General features: G+C 37.7%; 1 protein-coding gene across 12 annotated transcripts in view; it reads left to right on the plus strand.

Moving 5' to 3' along the window:
* The window catches only part of fam169ab (family with sequence similarity 169 member Ab), a 33,896-nt gene extending 25,936 nt beyond the window's left edge, over window positions 1–7,960 (plus strand). Inside the window, exons 12-15 of one of the 12 annotated variants that reach the window (XM_049466474.1) lie at window positions 1,371–1,538; window positions 1,758–2,165; window positions 2,229–2,258; window positions 2,289–7,960. In XM_049466474.1, the coding sequence (XP_049322431.1) occupies window positions 1,371–1,538; window positions 1,758–2,165; window positions 2,229–2,258; window positions 2,289–3,182 (1,500 nt within the window). In that variant the 3' untranslated portion in view covers window positions 3,183–7,960. Of the gene's footprint in view, window positions 1–1,370; window positions 1,539–1,757 lie in introns of all 12 variants that reach the window. The other 11 variants (XM_049466475.1, XM_049466471.1, XM_049466470.1 and 8 more) reach the window with 11 other exon arrangements.
* Window positions 7,961–21,157: the final 13,197 nt, after the last annotated feature.

A 21,157-nucleotide genomic window follows, 5' to 3' on the forward strand; every position in this document is an offset into this window, starting at 1 on the left:
CCAGTAGCTCACTTATTGGTTGTTGACATTGTTCACGTCACTATTTGTGTGAGCAAAGTCTTAAGACTAACACCAGGACTGGTTTCCTCCCACAGTCCAAAAACACACTTCTCAGTGCCCTATGTAGACCTCCAGGTGGACAGCTGTTTCATATTGAGAGTACGCCGTTGGCTGACATTTCTCACTGGTGTGCTGTATGTAGGATGTACAGGGGTTGGACAATGAAACTGAAACACCTGGCATTTTAGTGTGGGAGGTTTCATGGCTAAATTGGAGCAGCCTGGTGGCCAATCTTCATTAATTGCACATTGCACCAGTAAGAGCAGAGTGTGAAGGTTCAATTAGCAGGGTAAGAGCACAGTTTTGCTCAAATTATTGCAATGCACACAACTTTATGGGAGACATACCAGAGTTCAAAAGAGGACAAATTGTTGGTGCATGTCTTGCTGGTGCATCTGTGACCAAGACAGCAAGTCTTTGTGATGCATCAAGCGCCACAGTATCCAGGGTAATGTCAGCATACCACCAAGAAGGACCAACCACATCCAACAGGATTAACTGTGGATGCAAGAGGAAGCTGTCTGAAAGGGATGTTTGGGTGCTAACCTGGATTGTATCCAAAAAACATAAAACCACGGCTGCCCAAATCACGGCAGAATTCAATTTACACCTCAACTCTCCTGTTTCCACCAGAACTGTCCGTCGGGACAATAAATTATTGTGGTCTAAAACCAGGTGTTTCAGTTTCATTGTCCAACCCCTGTATGTAGAGTGTATGTAGAATGTAATTGTAAGTGTCTGTAATGCGCTATATAAGTGTATTTGTAAGTAAGTTTTTTATGGCTCATCAGTTAGAGTTGAGCTGTAGTTTTTTTTTTTTATTCTGTCATACAGTGTAAAAACATTACCATGGTATACTGTATTATCAGGACAAGGATTTGTGTCTGTGTTTACGTCAGTGGCTACAATACAATCAAACTCTGGGCTATTTTTAAATAAAAAATGATCAAATACATCATTGTTTACAGACTAAGTGAACACTGCACACACTGAAATAAGTGTTTTTCTGTGGTGTTTGGGCCTGAAGCTCACTTGCTTAACTAGCCTCCAGTACAGATACACAGAGTATCAGACAGCTCAGTACAGCTATTTCTAACTAACCTGAATTTAAGTCTTACTTAGCTAGATAACGTCAATTAACAGGCTAGCCGTGCTAACTGCTAAACCACAATCTGTCAAATCACACACGCTAGAATACAAAGATTCAAACCTTTACACACAGTTGAGTGAGACTTTTGACACACACCTTGCGTGTTAAATGTTAGATAAGTAGATTTATATCTATGCTTCTGCTTCACTGGATTGAAAAGGCTTTGGAGGTGAATGGGAAACTGGCTGAAGAGCAGCAGGAAGAAGAGGAGGAAGATGCAGCAGGAAAGGAGGCACAAGGAAACAAGGAGGCAGAGCCTGCCCTCCAGAATGGCACATCTGGAGAGGAGGAGGAGGGGATGGAAGTTGAGGAACGAGTTGAAGAAAAGGTAGAAAAAAAACAAGCTCTACAGTAATAATACTTGTTTTAACATTTTATTTTGTACAGTACCAATCAAACATTTGGACACACCTTCTCATTGTTTTACTTCTTTTTTTGATTTAAATCATTTTCTTCATTGTTGAAAGACATTGTTAATATTAAAGACATGAAAACAATGAATACACATATGGAATTGTGAGATGCATGTTTGTTTTCTCGTTCCAAGGATGGCATGGATACCGTGGACACCCCTGAGGAAGCAGCCACAGAGGACTTAAAAGAAGAAGGTGAGGAGAAACTAGAAGAGGAAGCATCTCCTGAAGCAGAAGAGCACCAGGAAGAAGTTGTTTCTCCCGCAGCTGAGGAGGAAGGGGCTGACGAGAATAAACTGGAAGAGGATACACCTCCTGCAGCAGAGGAGGAACAGAAGGTGGATGGAATTTCTGTCAGTGAAGAAAAAGAAGTAAAAGAAAAAGAAGAAGAGGAGACAGAGCTATCTGAGGAGAAGAAGGACGTAGCTCCAGTAGATGAGGAAGAACTGGATGCTGCTGCTGAAGCTGCAGACGAATGTGAGGTAGCTCTTGAAGCAGAGGAGAAGCAGGAGGTAGCTCCTGAAGCAGAGGAGAAGCAGGAGGTAGCTCCTGAAGCAGAGGAGATACAGGAAGGAGAAGCTCTTGAAGCAGAGGAGAAGCAGGAGGTAGCTCCTGAAGCAGAGGAGAAGCAGGAGGTAGCTCCTGAAGCAGAGGAGAAGAAAGAGATAGCTCCTGAACTGGAGGAGAGGCAGGAAGTAGCTCCTGAAGTGGAGGAGAAGAAAGAGATAGCTCCTGAAGTGGAGGAGAGGCAGGAGGTAGCTCCTGAAGTGGAGGAGAAGAAAGAGATAGCTCCAGAAGTGGAGGAGAGGCAGGAGGTAGCCCCTGAAGTGGAGGAAAATCAAGAGGTAGCTACTGAAATGGAGGACAAACAGACAGCAACTCCTGAAGCTGAGGAAATACAGGAAGCAGCTCCTGAAGTGACGAAAAAACAGGAAGCAGCTTCTTCAGATGACAAAGCAAATGAGTCTGAGCTTCCTCCAGCTGAGGAAAATGTGGAGGAACCTGCTGATGTACCTTCTGAGGCACAAGGACAAGAGGAGGTAATGGAAACAGAGGAAACTCCTGTGGAGCAGGAAGTAGTGATGGAAGCCTCAGAAGAGCTTCCTAAAGATGAGGGAAACCAGCCTGCCACAGAGGGAGGTAACATTAGTTTAGAGGAGCAGGGAGGAGATGAGGAGAACGTCAGTGCTGTGGAAGAAGACGAGTGCAGGGAAGACTCCTCTCCTGCTCCAGATGTTCGTGTCCTGCGAGGTGGAAGGAGCAAGCCGGTGCCTTCAACCCCCAAACGCTCCTCCAAAAGACTGAGCAGGAAGGAGGTGCTAACGGAAGACGAAGAAAAGGAGGAGGAAAAGATGATGATAGACGAGGAAAAAGCTGCAGAAGATAAAGAAATGGCACCGGCAGAGGAGGAAAAGGTGACAGCAGAGGAGGAGGAGGCAGAGCATAGCTCAGAGGAAGAGGAGGAACCACCTGTGATTGACAGGAGGGTGTTAAGGGGGAAAATTAAAGTGGTCCAGACCACGTCGCAGCCCAGAGCCAAGCGACGCAGCAGAATATGAACACACCAGTTCACTGATTTATACTTTTTGTATAAACACATACACGCGCACACACACAAACATACACACACACACACGCACAAAATAAGGTGTCACGAAGGTTTCTTGCCACATTTAACCCACTTGTTGACTAAAGAACCATGATTAATATTTAATATACACAGTAACGGTCACAGTTTGGCCACACATTCTCATTGTTTATATGTATTATTTACTACATTGTAGATTAATATTATAGGCTAAAAACTATGAAGGAACATGTATGTGTTTAGATAGTAAATAGGCCTTCACAAACAGTTAACATACAAACCCAACCCAGGTGGTATGGGACGAGTTGGAGTGCAGAGTGGAGGAAAAGCAGTTAACAAGAGCTCAGCACCTCTAGACCTCCTTTAAGACTGAGAGAATAATGCCAAGAGGGCAAAGTTGGCATCAAGGCAAAATCCAGACTGATCAAGAACAAAAGATCTTAACATTTAAAACAAAACAAATGTACACATGGTACAAAGGTTAAACAAAATTACAAATAATTACACTTTATTGAAAGTTTACCGAACCTCCAGAAGTTGTAAAGGTTATATAAAAGAGCTCATAGTTTAAAAATGTTACCTTTATATTATGTCAGGGTTCTTTAAATGCATTCTTACAAAATAGCCCTTCAAAGATTTAAATCTGTGTAATGTGCAAGTTCTGTGCTAATTCACTAATCAGGACTCCATATTTTGCCGAGCTTTACTATTAAATCAAGAACAGGTTATTTAAATGCCTTATTTACAAAAGCAATTTCCCTTTAAAGGTTTATAGAAACTCCATTTAAATAGTTTATATGTTACTGTGGAACATTTACATTATGTCAGAGTTCTTTAAATGCTTTTCCCTTTTAAAGATCTAAAGAATCTCAGAGTAAAGTGAACATTCAGAGTCTGTCATGATGTGGAGATTCTTTAGGATTCTAAATTTCCAGGTTTCTTATGGCTCACACTTTTGTTATGTTTCTCACACACACACAAACACTCACACTCACACTCACTCATTCACAGTGCATGGTTTTGTAGTGCAGGGAGGTGTTTTATTTGTATGGGGGTCCCCTTAAATTGAGGGGATCGAAACAGTGTTACTATTTTTATCTGTGAATTCAGTTTTATTACTTAAAATAAAAAAAGCAAAAATAAATAAACATTGACTAATAAAACTCAGTATTTTGTATACAGATGTTTCGGATGTTGCCATCCGCTCCACAAAGCACCACCATGTCTGATTCTTCCCAGTTTGACCACCTGGGTTTCTTTTCTTGATCCACCTCAGACCACATTGCTCTGCAGAGACATTGAGCTGGAATACGTTGTTTATAAGTAAAGATGGCACAAGAGGGTTATTTCAGCCATGCTTGTCATATTTAATATACATAAATAAATTATTTATTTTAACAAAATAGATAAATATGCAATCATAATTAGTTCTATTAAAGTTTGATAAAATTTAGTTGGTGACACAATCAATAATTAAATTTAATTATAGTGTAAGATGGTTTGGGTTTTTGATGTTCATAATTTTTTAATCATTTCAACTTAAATAAATATATACAGCTGAGGAAAAAATTAAGAGACCACTTCAGTTTCTGAATCAGTTTCTCTGATTTTGCTATTTATAGGTTTATGTTTGAGTAAAATAAGTAAAACATTGTAAAACAACGTTGTTTTATTCTATAAACTGCAGACGACATTTCTACAAATTCCAAATAAAATTAGTCATTTATAGCATTTATTTGCAGAAAATGAGAAATAGCTGAAATAATAAAAAGCTTTCAGATCTCAAATAATGCAAAGAAACCAAGTTCATATTCATAAAGTTCTAAGAGATCAGAAATTAATATTTGGTGGAATTACCCTGGTTTTTGATCACAGTTTTCATGCATCTTGGCATGTTCTCCTCGACCAGTCTTACACGCTGCTTTTGGATAACTTTGTTAAAATTGTTATTTAGGTGTGTGTTTATATACACTGGCTGTCCACCTTCCTTGTTTTTATACTTATTGTCTATTTTTTTAAGCTTCTCTGATAGGACACTTTGTAGTTGTTCTTCAATGGTCAGGACCCCCAGAAGAGACCTGTACAGAGCAGCTGTTATTTATTTTCATATTAGGTAGAATTCATTTGCACCAGAGTCATGGTTTGGGGTGGATTTGTGTCGATTTAGACAAAAAAATCCACCCCAAAATAATTAATAATCAGTATATACTAATGCTAATACTGCTTTAGCAGTGCTAACTGGGGTTAGCAACAGGCTACAGGTTGGTAATATTCACCTATGTGCGGCAAAAGAGTTAGCGCTTAGCAGCTAATGCTAATACTGCTCCAGTCTGGAGTCTTGGTGCAAGAGAACTATACAAAAACTCCTGTAAAAGGCTGCACTTCAGTGGAGTGGCTTTACTGCTTCTCAAAATCAAGACTGGTAAAATTCATAAATAAAAAGCACTGCTTTATAAGGTGCACTGACAACTTTTGGGAAAGTTATAGGATTTTAAGTGTGCCTTATAGTCAGAAAAATACAGTATTAAAACAGTTAGAAAAGTCTGGAACTACTTTTGTGTAGTGCAGATTGTGGTATTCCTGGTTAGCAACATTAGCCTAGAATCTTCACTTGTAATAAAAAAGATCCCGATACCAAACACATTCTTGCTAATCGACTGAATCTGATGTAAATGATTAGCAAAGTAATAATTTACAGTAGTGTCTTTAGTAGTGCAGACAGGTAGGTGAGGAAGTCACACATTCTTTGTCCAGCTGCTACTGGGCAAAAGAAGCTGTGAACAAACTTGTTTACATGTTGGAAAGTAGAGCGTGATAAATATATATAGGCCTATATTAATGTTGCCGTACTTAAATCAGCCTGATACTGGGTCAGTTTAAAATTATATAAAATTTTATTTTATTTATGTAACAAAGCCTTGTAAACTACACCTTAAATCTCTCGTAAATTAGTTCTGGAAATAAAATATACTAAATACTTTCATGAAGGGAAGTGACAGAAAAAAGGTATAAATATTTTTTAAACAATAGACAGTTAAATCACTCCGTAAGGCACTATTGAAGCATAACCTGAAAGCCATACATTTAAAAATGTATGAAACGTTTAAGCCGTTTGCAATCGGTTTACACCTTTAAAATCAGTACTTAATACAATGCTTAATACAATCATATAGTCTAGAAAGTAGACGAGAACTTTTGTTTGATTTTTTTAATAGATTTTTTATACGTACTGAAGAGAAATAAAGTTGAGTTAAATTACAGAAGAATAAAGAATATTAGGTAGAATAAATTTGCACCAGAGTGATGGTTTTGTTTGGATTTAGCCAAAAGACTGATGATTAATTATTCTTTATTTGCTGGCTGGTGATTAGAGCAGAAATAAATATTTGCTACTAAGCCATATATTTGCAATGCTACAGATCGTTTATATTTATACAAATATAGCTCTAGTCAAATTTCTATGCACTGTATTATATATGAAGAGCCATCAATGACTACAATAACCTCAAACAATTGCAAATCTGCAGGCGTCTCAAAATATTTGCATAATAAATAAACATGCTTAGATTAGCTTGGTTTAAATAAAATTCTAATTCTTAACAAAACTGAGCCGTGTCTAGCATAGTTTAAACACAAAGGAGAGCTGGAGTCCTGGAGTGACATTACCCGAGCATCTCCCGTTGTAATTTAAAGAGGTTTGGTATGAAAAGCTCTGTTATAGAGTAACTTGCAGAGTCAGAATTGAATTAAATACCTCTAAAATGCCTCATTTAGTAGCAAATCCACTTTGCATGACTACGGTTCACTATCATTTCTTGATTTTGAAAAATCTGTGAAATGCTTTTTAGGCTTTTTAAGTTTATTTTTGCTCCAATACTAACTAATGGGCCATAAAGGCAGGTTCACACTATGAAACTGATATGATGTTAAATGTAGTGGAACCTTTATGCCATGTCTGTTGTTTTACTTCCTGTTTTTTGTTAATACAGACACTCCATAGCTTTCAAAAATTCCCACTCTATCTTGTTTTTTATAAATACATTAAATTCAGCTTTCATGGTTGGAGACCAAATAAATCAACATCAAAGAAAAAAATGTTTCTAACTCTAATCACAGTGAAGATTAGATAAAAACGTGTTGGCTTGATGTGAAGTTTCCACTATAACTATAAGTTATACATTTTTTGTACCACCAAAAAAATACTTTGTATAAATAGGCCTCTAATTCTTTAACTTTAACCGCATAGGTCAAGTGTCAAATTAAAGAAGCTAATTTCAGACACCAATACAGTCTGGAAACAGTAAACTGTGTACATGTGATATTTGATATTTCTGAACTATCCCTTTAAGAAGAGCTGCTCTGACCACAAGAGGGAGCTCCAGGATCAGGCCTGACTTTTAGCAGGTCTTCTTTCCCAGTCTAATCTTTTCTCATGTCTGGATCTTATTGGTTTTGCTGTGAACTTTGAACCGCGACATTCTTGACCCCTGAGAGCTGAGCCTGTCCTTCTGAACCTGAACTCGTGTTTGGGCTTCTCTTTCCTGTACGGTTTACACTTTATTTGTATGGTGGTCAGCAGCACCTCCAGCAGGAACATCTCTCTCCCTTTTTCCTGAATCTACTTCTGTGAATCTGTATTTTTTTCAGCTGCTTTATTTATTCTACTTTTTTTGTAGCGGTTTAATATCTTACCGTGTTTTCTTCAAGCTGTGATTTATTTTCTTTAGCTAATAAAAATATTTTTCTTCATATTTGTGATGTTTTGTCATTTTTTTTTTAAAGATTTGTCATTGTTTTGACTTTCTTTTGTTAAAACTACTTGACTTGTTTTGCCTCCAGTTTGCTTTTTTATTTATTTAATGTAATATTTGCATATTTGGTACTTGGTACCTTGAACCAGGTCCTTGTTTAGTATCTGCTTATTTGTGGTTCGTGGTGATCTATATATTAAATGGTAGCACTGTAGACTATAACAATAGATATTTCTCTGGAATTAAAGACAGTTACTCCAACAAAAGCATGATCAACTTATTTTTTCACTCAATAAACACTCAATAAATGTCAACATAGTGTATAAGCCTGCCACACGTCAGTTCCAGGACTTGCTTGTCCAAATTATTCTCTGAAAATCAGAAAAGATAGTTAAAAGAAGGCTTTTTTGAGGTTTGTTATAAGATGACAAGTTCTTTGTTTGGCTAAAGAAGTGGTTCTCAAATTGGCACAGAATTTACTTTTAAAACTTTGCTTTTCAAAAACTAGTGAAAGTTTCTTGTTCTGGACTAGCAAAAGTATCCATACCCGTAGAATTTTTGTGAAGTGAAATGAAAACGATTAAATTGAGTTTTTAAACTTTTGAATAACTAAAATTCTGTAAAGTGTAGTGTGCATTTGTATTCAGCCACCTGTACTCTGATAACCCCCAAAAATGCAGTGTTACCAAGTGTCTTCAAAAGTCACCTAATTAGTAAATAGAGTCCACCTGTGAGTAATTTTGTCTCAACATGAATATACAGCTGTTTTGTGAAGGCCTCAAAACATTAGTGATCAAAGAGCCTTACGAAAACCAAGGAACACCAGACAGGGTAAGGATGAATTTGACAAACTGCTGCAGAATAAATTTGGGAATGGTCCAAGACTACCTTTTCTCAAAAATTCTATAAGTGTTTATATTGATCCGCCTCTGAGTCTAATTACAGTGTTCACACCTGCCCAATAATACGTTGTAATACGTTGCCTTTGGGGTTGCTAAGCACTGTATCAATAGTATCTCCAGCTACAGGATATCCTAATAACATATCCAAAAGCCACATCATTAAGATGATGCTATAGAGGTGCAAAGACATTTGTATGCAAAATTAAATTGTTCATTCCAATTAAGATGTTGATTTTGGATGAACTGGAGCTTCACAGCGTGAGGAAAAGCAGCAACTATTGTTCAGCACCTTCAGGAACTCCTTCAAGACTCTGAGAAAACTATTGCAGGTGACTCTCCTTCATGAAGACGATTAAAATACCAAGAGTGTGCAGATCTGTCCTCAAAAATAAATGTCATACTTAGAATAATCTAATGTATAAATCATATTCTGGCTAGTTTAACAATTTCTGTTTTAAAAAAAATATATATATCTTTAAAATATTCCATATTAAAATTACAATGTGATCATTCAAATATTAAATCATAAAATTAAGAAAACACATTGAGTGAGATTTTTTTTTGACTGGTCCTGTATGTCTCACTTTTTATGGCCTGAGTTATTGTTGTTTGCATTGCATAAGTGATTTTGTGAGACACAAACAGATAGACGTGCTACTGCTTTTACTTCAGGTGATGTGCAGTGCAGCCCTCTTGGATTCTGAATGTGGGGTTGGTGAAGCTCTCCTGACTTTCCAACTAGGAAAATTGACGTGGAAGTTGAAAATTCTGCTACATGTAATTCAGCATTACTATTGATACATCAAACAACTCCTTAAATACTTAATTACTGCATGATTCAGTATTTTATGGCATTTATGGTATGATTCAGTTATGTTTTACTCCTTTTTTTAAACTACACTGTTTGATCAGTGTGAGGCTGATCAGGTTTGTGTTTGTGAAGCTGTTCAGTATCAGTGCAGCTTTGTGGTCATATATTGGAGAGGAAGAGAACGGACAATGTGTTGCCAGCTTTGAGGAGGTAAGGTGTGTGTGTATGTGTGAGAGAGAGTGCAAAAGCCAATTCTTTTAAACATTTTGAAGAAAAGCCCCCCCAGTTACCCCACCCCCAGCTGTGTGCTCACTGGCCCTCCGTCACTATAAGAGCTTTTTAGCTTTTATGCTTTTCAGCAAATTTCCTCTCATATTCCCTTTTAATTTTGTACATTTTTAACAATTTTGTTTCATGTCGTTTTTTTTCCTGTTCTATTAAAGAGCTACATTTGCAGCTCAGCAGGTGAAAGGGGGCAGGAATATCTGACTTTTACACTGAACTTCTCTGCAGTATTTTTAGTTCATCCTTTCATTTACTGAAATATTAATATAATTAACCTCTTCAACTCCAGAGAACCAGCCTTGAATCACTCGCTACAGCCTGTGCGCATTTCTTTTACTGCTTACTGTGGCATAGGATGTAATAAAAGTCATGGATTGATTCTAGTCTTATACTATATTGCAGAAAAACACCATTGGATTCTTGTATATACAGAATGATATTTACTGTAAAAAACATAGATGTCGTGGTTCTATTCCCTTCTGTTCTGTAGAAATCATGCCATTATTTCCACTATGTTTTCGGATTTGCAACCAGAGTCTCTTGCAGTGGAAACCAGTGGCCTACACATTTGGAAGACCCACACGGTTCTTCCCACACCAAATGTGTCTCAGACTGCCTTCATTGAGTACAGTCTAAACGAAAAAAGAAGTCAAGCATTTTTTTTTATCATGGAGTTTGTTAAGTAAGCAGAGTTAGTCTGGGAACTTCAGCTTTTTCAGACTTTTTTCAGACCAGCAAACCACAATCACAACAAAGTGACACATACACACACAGCTCTGTTTAATTCACACAATCACTTCTTAAGTTTAACCTTTTTTGTGTTTAAATGCTTTGTGTTTACTTTTTTTTTTTGGCACTGTCTCAAATTACTTCCTAAGCTCTATGTAGGCCACATTGTATGACATGGAATGGCAGGCCCTCAATTTAAATAGTACACAGCACTAAATATGTATACTACAGTGGTATGAAAAAGTTTGGGCACCACTGAGCATTTTTTATTTTCCTTTATAAATCATTGGTTGTTCAGATCAGCTATTTCAGTGAAATATACATATAGCAAATGAACACAGTAATATTTAAGAAGTGAAATGCAGATTTTAGGATTTACAAAAAGTGTAAATAATTAATTAAACAATTAAACAAAAAAATAAAACAAAAAATAGGCAAACAAATATTACTGTGTTTTTCTGCTATATGATATATTTCACTGAAATTACTGAACAACCAATGATTTTTAAAAGAAAATCATGAAAATTCTTAATTCTAACATACATTTTTGTGATTGTATTTTATGTTGGGAGAGGTGGCATGTCTGTGATTTGCTAATGCCCATGCACAGCCAGTACTGTTGACCAATGTACAAGTCTTTTTTTGAAAACTTAATGTATTGTTAGGTTCTGTTTTTAGCTTTTTCAGCAGCCCACACAAAGAGCAATCCACCGGGAATTGTGCTGGTGCCCCAAATGGCCAGTGTATTTTTTTTCAATAGTAAAAGTGCATTTATGTAAAAACCCATCTTCTTACACTAACCTCGCCTTCCTACGATATCAGAGAATTGAGTTTTACTGAAATTTATTGGATTTTTGATAATATTATCACAGGAAAAACTAACTGCTGCAGATGGAAAGAAAGTTTGGAGGAGAAAATTGAAATTGAAAAGTGAGACATATGGGGAGGATGGAGCTACCTGTCATACTGCAACCAGCCAGCAGAGGCACTAGGCCTGTGCTGGCTTCACTATTGAGAGACGTTTTGCTGTCTGTGCTTTTTACAGTTATTATATCATCATAATACTCATTTTAGCTTGTATTAGATATAGAAATTGTCTTATTCAACTTAGTTTTATGTTTGGTAATGATAATCAATAATCAAAATTGTGTATGAATGTGCACACTCTTATATAGGAATATGTGTGAATGTGTTTTTTGAGGTGTTGGTTGATTAAGCGTGGCTGGATTGGATGGCATGAGTGTGTGTGTGTGTGTGTGTGTGTGTGTGTGTGTGTGTGTGTAATTAATGATGTGTCTCGTGTTCTCTCCCCTGGTAAAGGCTAATAGGATTTCCCTGCCCCGGGCTACGCTGCTGTGAGCCTGCCCACTGCCCGGGTGCACAGAGGTGTGGAGGGAGGGGGGCAGCCTTAGCCTGTGGGACGTGACGGGATGCAGAACCGCGTCCAATCAAAGCCTTTAAAGGAGAAGTTCAGCAAAATATCAAACGTGCACAATGTTTGAAGGCTAACAATGTCTGTAAAAAGTAAATTTCACAGCTTTTTTTTAAATGAGTGAATAACTGGGGGTTGGAGATGTAAATAGTTTATACAGAGCCATTACACATTTATACAGAGCGTGTTTTCTGACTTTTACATTACATTACATTTGGCAGACGCTTTTGTCCGAATCGACTTACAATAATGAAGTACAAAAGTAATAGAAGTTAAAGGTATAAACATCTTTATATAGGGCCAAAAGGAGGTCAAAGGCAAAGGGACTTTTTTGTGGAAGGTTTATCCTATTGCATTAAACAATATTATTGTCTTTAAAAGACCATTCAATTGTCTGACATTATGATAATATAATAGCAGAACAAAGCACTTATACTCTGTTTAAGACAACAAACAATTTTATTAATCATAGTTTGGGATATACAGACTTTTTTCTTCACCTACAGCAGTCCAAACAAACACTGTGTGGATGGAATAACAGTTATTGAAGCACTGATTTGTCATTGCATTACTATCTAAAATACTGTTCACTGTTATATATGTGAACAAACAAACAAATAAACACAACAGACCATTATCATCACCATTATCAAAAATTATTGAGGTCATATCCATTTATTGTATGATAAGTCAGTGGTGTAATTATTGTGACAAACCAACTATCAAATCTATTAAGAGTTTTATTCATAATGTTGGCAACAAGTTTTCTCTGGAATGTTTGTTTTTGTCTTCCTGCATGTATCTCTCCACTATTTTAATAAGTTGTCCCTTTAAAGTGTATTTTAAAGCTGGGCCACAGAACTGTTTGGTGGAAAGGTTTAATGACATTGGGTTCTGCTGATTGTCGCAACCTTTGTACTGCAAGATTTGGGCTTTTTATATTTGCAGTACAGAAAAAGGCCATATCTGAGAAGGTCTTGCTCACAGTTGTTTATTTTAAATTTAGGTAGTATGCACCAATTCCCAAGTTAGCAAGCTAGCATGATTGTGGCTCAGGCCATGTTTGTTGATTGTGGATGTCTTTGTTGACCTTGATTGGTGATAACCACTTGCTTGGTGAGCCTCGATGCAAAATTCAAGCAGTCATCTCAACTCGCTTTGTTGGTCTCTATGCAGAACACAAGTGGTGATCATAACTCTATTGGTCAGGCTCAGTACAGGGCATCAACAGTGATCATTGGTCCTTGTTTGGCAGTAATGGAAAGCACAAGCATTGATAGTGGCTCCCTTGGTCAGTTTTGGTACAGAGTCTGAGTGCTCTCACCTGGTGATTGGGTCTTCCTTGGGCAGCTTTAGTACAGATGACAAGGAGTGATTGGGACTCCCTCAGTTGGGTAGGGAACAAAGTGTGATTGCAGCTCCCTTGGTCAGTCTTAGTACAGAGCATGAAAAGAGAACATGTCTACATCAGTCATCCTTAGTACAGTGATGAAGAGTGAGGTAATTGCGGCTTCTTCAGTCAGCCTCCATGCAGATCTTGAGTATTGACTGCATCTCCGTCTCTTGGTTGCCCTTGGTCCAGAATGTGAGCTCTGGCATTGGCTCCCTCGTTCTGCAATAGTACAGACTATATAAGTGGCACAGAGCACAAGCAGTGATTGAAGCCCCCTTGTTAGGCCTCATTACAGAGCATAAGTGGTGAATTTGCCTCCCTTAAACACTCATATGACAAAGTGTGAGTGGTGATTGCAGCTTCCTTGGTTGACTAAGTACAGAGAATGAGCAGTGGTTGGTGCTTCCTTGGTCAGTCTTAGTACAAAGAATGAGCAGTGATTGCAGCTCCATTGGTCAGTCTTAGTACAGAGAATGAGCAGTGGTTGGTGCTCCCTTGGTCAATCTTAGTACAGAGAATGAGCAGTAATTGCAGCTCCATTGGTCAGTCTTTGTACAGAGCATGAGCAGTGATTGGTGCTCCACTGGTCAGTCTTAGTACAGAGAATGAGCAGTGATTGCGGCTCCATTGGTCAGTCTCAGTACAGAGCATGAGCAGTGATTGCGGCTCCATTGGTCAGTCTCAATACAGAGCATGAGCAGTGATTGGTGCTCCACTGGTCAGTCTTAGTACAGAGAATGAGCAGTGATTGCAGCTCCATTGGTCAGACCTAGTACAGAGCATGAGCAGTGATTGCGGCTCCATTGGTCAGTCTCAGTACAGAGCATGAGCAGTGATTGAGGCTCCATTGGTTAGTCTTACTACAGAGCATGAGCAGTGATTGCGGCTCCATTGGTTATTCTTAGTATAGAGCATGCGAAGAGAACATGGCTCCATCAGTCATCCCTAGTATAGATTGAGTGTGGGGATTGCGGCTTCCTCAATCGTACCCCATGCAGATCTCGAGCATTGATTGCAACTTGGTCCCTTGATCGACCTTGGCCCAGAATGTGAGCTGTGACATTGGCTCCCTTGGTCTGCAATAGTACAGAGTGTAAGTGGTGATTGATGGTCTTTTAGGTAGCTTTAGTAAAGGGTTGAAGCAGTGATTACCGAATCCTGGTTAGGCCTCAGTACAGAGTGCAAAGTGCAAAGTGCGAGTGGTTATTGTAGCTCCCTAGTAGTGATCGAGCAGGGGATGTGGCTTAGGTAGGAGAATCTGCTCACAACCGCAAAAATATTAGAAAAAAATGATAGATGCCAATGCTATGCAACTACGACAGTTTCAGAAGAATTTTCCGTGACACAGCTAGTACAAACAGGGGTGCGTTTCCCAAAACGTTCTTAACGCTGCATTTACACTGCTCTGTCGCATTAACACACAGTGATGTATCCCAGTCACGCAGTGCTTCATGGGTCTGATGCGTCCTGGGGGATGCGAGTCCGGGGGGGATGCGATGCAAGAAAAGTTGAGCCGAGGTGAACTTTATGCAAATGAATCCATCCAACATACTGTGTCTATCCAGTCTGAGAGCGTGTGTTTGTCTGATATATGTCCTCAGTGCAGTATATGAAAATATTTTAGTTCCGCTTTTAAGCGTTCCATCCAAGCCTGAAAGAAAAGCTAATCATTGCGGCTTCCCTGTGCTTTATGTTAAATCCCTGCCGCATTACAGGGACTATGATCAACGTAATACAGCGATGAGAAAGGTTTCGAGATTGTTGGGGTCTCTGGTGGGTTTTGAAAATATTAAATTTATAATTTATTTGGAAAAAAATGCTTTTGTTAGACTATACGCTGCTCATTAGACAGTGTTATGAAGCCTAATCGAACATTTCTATTTATTAGTTTATAGGAAATAAAGCTTGTATAAAACCAATTCCCATTTATTAAAACAATTTAATTGGACTATGCAATGAACACCTTTGTAACATCCACATGTGACAAGTATTTTTCACATACACCAAAAAATAAAATATAAAAAATGTACAGCTTAGGCACATGAGACACTTTGATGTACCTAAGTTCAGTTTTAAACATATTAATGTATGTAGTGTAATATTTTAATCCATGGTAGATTTAAATTTTAACACAATTAACCATGTAGATGTGTTACTTTTGTTATATTGCATTATATTTTAGCTTAACAATGTTAAGGAATTAATACTACCAAGTGCCGAAAATATTTGTTAAAAGGTTCGAGTTAGAGTTAGTGTATCCAAGATGTGTGTCTCTTTTTCCTGTTATTTCAACACTGCTACTGCTACCTCTGAAACAGCTCATAATCACGTTTCTTATTGACCGAATACAGCTATCGAATAAAAAGCGTCAACCAAATAAAGCAACAACAACAGCATGACAGGGATCAAACTGGGTATCAGAGATGTTATATTATGATCAGTTATATTTAGTCATTAAATTAATATAAATTAATTGTTGACATTTAGTAGGCTTGCCATTTTAGCATTTACATGCATGTAAAATAGCTTTCACTTCGTAGTGAAATATCATACTGTCAGATATTGTTCTTTATATTTGCATGGTTTAAAATTTATGTATATACAGTATATATATATATATATATATATATATATATATATATATATATATATGCATAATAATATTATTGTAATGTATGCCATGTTATGTATACTTGTTTGGAAAAAAAACACATTTGGATATAAAACATGTCAATATGTGGACTACATAATAACTTTGTATTAAATAACTTTATTTACACAAATCAAATTATTTATTTTGACTTGAGATTATCAGAGACATAAATCTAATGCATTTAATGTTTTTTATAGGCTTCAAGCCACTCATATACACACATACACATATCTATATATACACTGCCTGGCCAAAAAAAAATTTGACAAATCTAATATTTCGTTGGACGGCCTTTAGCTTTGATTGCAGCACAAATTCACTGTGGCATTGTTTCGATAAGCTTCTGCAATGTCACAAGATTTATTTCAATCCAGTGTTGCATTAATTTTTCACCAAGATCTTGCAGCAGCATTGATGATGGTAGAGTCTGACCACTGTACAAAGCAGCGCTTCTCCATCCAGCACATCCCAAAGATTCTCAATGGAGCTAAGATCTGGACTCTGTGGTGAACAATCCATGTGTGAAAATGATGATCTCATGCTCCCTGAATCACTCCCCATGAATCCTGGCATTGTCACCATGGAAAAAAACATCAATTTATGGAATAACCTGGTCTATTCTGACCTCATTCTTTCAGCACATACTGTTGTTGAACCCAGACCTGACCAATTGCAGCAACCCCAGATCATTTGCTCAGTTAAATCCAGGTGGTGGCTTTTTTTTTGGCCTGGCAGTGTATATATTAAATACTTATCTGTTATTAGTCTTTGAAATAAACTTTTACCTAATTAACTTTTTGTGGTGTAATATTATAAAAATTGTATGTAAATCTGTGGTTCAGTTTTCAGCTGAGGTGTCATTCCAGCACAGACACAGAGGTGGAGTCAACAAAGAACTACTTAACACTTGTTTTAAAAAGGGAAATGCACCCATTGTAAGTACATACATATTTTGTGTTCTAACCTATCAACCCCACACTATTAAGATCCTTACGCAATCAATACTTTGTTTTTATATTATATTGTGCTTTACACAATTAAGACAGCCAGTGTCTTCAAGCAGTGCATTCAATTATTATATTATTTATTATAGCTTTCTATAACAGAGATTTTTATTGATAAGTTAAACTTTTTAGATTTGTGGTACATTCACTACTGCTGAACTGCAGTCCTCTAAAACCTCTGGCAGGCAGTTTAGTGTGGAGTGGAGAGGAGATGGGATAAAGACGTTGGAAAGTTTGTGTTGTGGAGATGATGGCGGGAGGGCGCTGACCATGGGGAAGATAGCTGGCATAGTGTGTGAGTGTGAGAGAACAAGGAGGTGATTTATAACAGTAGCAGCAGGATCTCTCTCTCTCTCTCCCTCTCTCTCTCTCTTCTCTCTCTCACTGAAGCAAAACAGGGAAATCCATTACAAAAGGGTATCAGCGATGATGGCCTTCGGTGTGTGCGTGTGTGTGTGCGCAAGCTCAAAGCCCTAAGACAAAACATATTTTAGAGTAATAAAGCTATAGATGCATTCAAAGACACACATCTGCCGGTGGTGCCGTGACCCGGGTGTGTTTGTGTGTGTGGGTGTATGTATGTCCTGTCTTCCTCTGCTTTTCAATAAAAGCTGCCGGACTCTGGCTGGTCCCACGCAGTGTAGCCGGACCCCCGGGACCAAACAGACGGATGGAGGACAGGTAAATAAACGGAGAAGGCAGCAGTCCGTAATGTTGTGGCGGTGCTGGAGCCTCACGCACACCTCCATGGGGGTGGGGGGGGGCTGTGGAGGTGCTGCAGGCTCGCGCCGGCCCCGGTACGCTCCCTCTGGGGGCTGAGGCCTGGAGGAAGCCCCCTCTCAGTCCCTCTCACTTTACCCCTTATGTTAAAGGCAGTCAGGGGGAAAATTGGAGCCGGCGCGGGGCTCCGCAGGCCCACCTGAGGCCAGGAAGGAGGGAGGGATGAAGCAGGGAAGGGAATGGGTGGCTGAGTGGGTGGGTTATGGTGGGTCATGGTGACCCCATCCCATCATGCACACCTCCAGATGGTTCTTTAAATGTGTAAGAGTTGGAGATTGATGTCCTTGAGATGAATGAGGGGGGTAAGAGATATTAGCTGGCAGTGAGGCCTGGGCTGGGCTTGGGCCTGGGGTGGAGCATGGAGATTTGATTGAGATGCTGGTGGATAAAATATTTTGCTGACTGCAACGATTAATACAATCCTCTCTTAATTTCAGTCCATGACTCTATAGTCATCTATAGCCATTAATAGATTAACTGTAGTTCAGTATAATTTTCACAAGCAGATCCTGCACTGTAAGCATATAGCAACATAACAATTTATACTGTAGCAGATGAAAAGAAGCCCTCTTTATAAAGAACAATTATGTTACTTGAATTCAACAAAATAAGTTCTAAAAGGAAACACAACTAAACACTTGTTTCTATGGGCAAACAACACCATCTACTGGTCAGATGGAGTATAGTGTAGCTAGGAAAACAACTATCCTCCATATTCAGTTCAGCCTGACTTTCACACTGAAAGAGTGTTTTGGGGTACTTTTAAGTAACAATCTTGCATCGCAGTGCCAGAGTATGTACTTTTATTTGAAAATGAGTTCTGGTATTTATTTATTTTGAGCTATTTAGCTTCTAGCTTCCACTAAATAGTTTAGCACTGTATTAGCCCTTTAGCTACAGCTAGCTAATTTTGCATTGTTTACTATGTGGGTTAACTGCATTAGCCTTTAGCTACAGTAACCTAGCACTGCTCTTCATGTGTTTTTTTAATGTTGGAGCTAATTTTATTTATTTAATAGTGGAGAAACATACTGATAACCTGCTGTTTTCTGTCCAAATTAATACAACCAGGTAGCTATTTATATTGTATTTCCTTGACCTAGTTTAATATTTTGAATTGTTATAAACATTTTTAATATTTGTTTCTATATGTTACTTTTTTGAGCCTATAATATAATTATTTGTATTGTAAAATCAGTTGAGTTTTGGCACTGAAAAGGCATGGTAGGCTAGTATTACTCTCCATTTAGTTTAAATCTTTTGGGGTACTTTAAGTAATAATCTTATGTGACAGACTTCTTTCACCTGGAAATGAGTTCAGTTTATTTTTCAACTAAAATTGTAATTTATTTTGAGCTATTTAGCTTCTAGCTTTCGCTAAATAGCTTAAAGCTGTTGACCATGTGGTTGTAATGTATTAGCCCTTTAGCTACAGCTAGCTAATTTTGCATTGTTTGCCACATGGGTTGAATGCATTAGCTTTAAGCTACAGTAACCTAGCACTGTTCTCATGTGGTTTTAATGTTGGAGCTAATTTTAATAAGAAGCTTATTTTATTTGCATTTTATAACTGTGAGAATCATACTGATAACCTGCTTTTTTCTATCTGATTCTGTACAACCAGTTACTCCATCAAAAGCTCAGAACCAACCCTGTGGAGCAGTCACTTTTTGAGGGACCAAGACAGAGGGGTTACCAAATTATAAGGTCAGGAATAAAATAAAATAAAATAAAAAAAGAAACAAAGGATGATACTGAAGACAGAAAATATATTTAAGAAAATTACTTATATACCTAGAACGCAAATAAATATATTGAGTCCACCATTTAAAATAGAAAGTATATACTTAATTACTTACTTACTTACTTACTTTACTTACAATACTTTAGGGGGTCTAGTCCAGTGAGGACATCAAGTAATATATTGATCACATAAATACTTTTTTTAATTGCACCAAATAATACATTGAGGCTGTCAACTAATATTTTGAGGCCAGAAATGTATATTTTGTTGCTACCATTTAAATCTATTAACTCTAAGTGCATTAATTAATATAATGAGGTATCAAAAGATGAATTGAGCCTATGAATGATTGTACTGAGAGTGTGATCTGTAATATATGATTATTTACCACAAATAACCCTTGCAACACATCTCCTTATGCTTTTATTACACTCAGAACCCTCATAATGGAAGTCAATGGGCAGTTGCTTCAATACTCTTGGTTTCTTTTATGAATGCATTTCAATGCAGTGTTTACTGTTGTTTGCTCTGTGCAGCAGAACTCATTGAAATGATTGTTTGTGTTTCTCTGACTATCAACCTCGGAAGTTACAGAATCAGATTAGATCAAACATGTTGGAATATTCCTGTTAAAGACTACTTTACTGTTAATGGTGATTCATATCCATTTTACCTGAGAGAAAACCCCACAGAAAATAAACAAAAACACACTGTATGAAAAAGACAAAGGCAAATATGTCTGGAGATATCAGTCAGTATGATTGCAATAGACGTATGATTATAGGGAGGAAACTAAAGAGAGGGGTGAGAACTCAGGGAATATTATGAGCTGGAGTTAAGGCAGCTTCTACTTGTCATAAGAAACCACTCCTCCTCTCTGAAAAGTAGAATTAAGAAAGAGAGATGGATCACATAGTTAAAGGGAGGAGACGGGTGGTGAAGGGTTGTGAAGATTTATTGTTATTGTGAGAGAGATATGTTCCTCTTCCCAAAATGTAGATCATAACATCACTTATTTATTTATTTATTTATTTTAGAAAATTGTATATTGGTATTAATTGTTAATAATGGACATCCAGGTCATCCAGTTTCTGTAGACAAGTATTATAGAATAGGACACTCTTTCAGCATTAATCTGAAATATTTCTTTAAAATTATAAATTACTTTATTGTCTTAAATATCCCTTTAATTCAGTTTATTTAAATGTAGGAAAACTTCAGTTTGAAGGAACAATTAGTAATAAATGCGAGCAAGTTTGTGGAATGCTACTTAAGTCCAATGTATAGACTGGATAGAGTTTTCTGCCCCACCCGGTCCTCCCCAGATGGAAGGCACATGGGTTGCCAGATTGACACACAGTGGCAAGCAACGACAAATCTTACTCTGTTTCTGATCAGTAAAAATATATATGTTTTAAAGTCCAAAATGTTCATCTCTACCACGTAGGCATAGCAGGGACAT

Source organism: Astyanax mexicanus, chromosome 17 (genome assembly GCF_023375975.1).
Source record: "Astyanax mexicanus isolate ESR-SI-001 chromosome 17, AstMex3_surface, whole genome shotgun sequence".
Lineage (NCBI taxonomy): Eukaryota > Metazoa > Chordata > Actinopteri > Characiformes > Acestrorhamphidae > Astyanax > Astyanax mexicanus.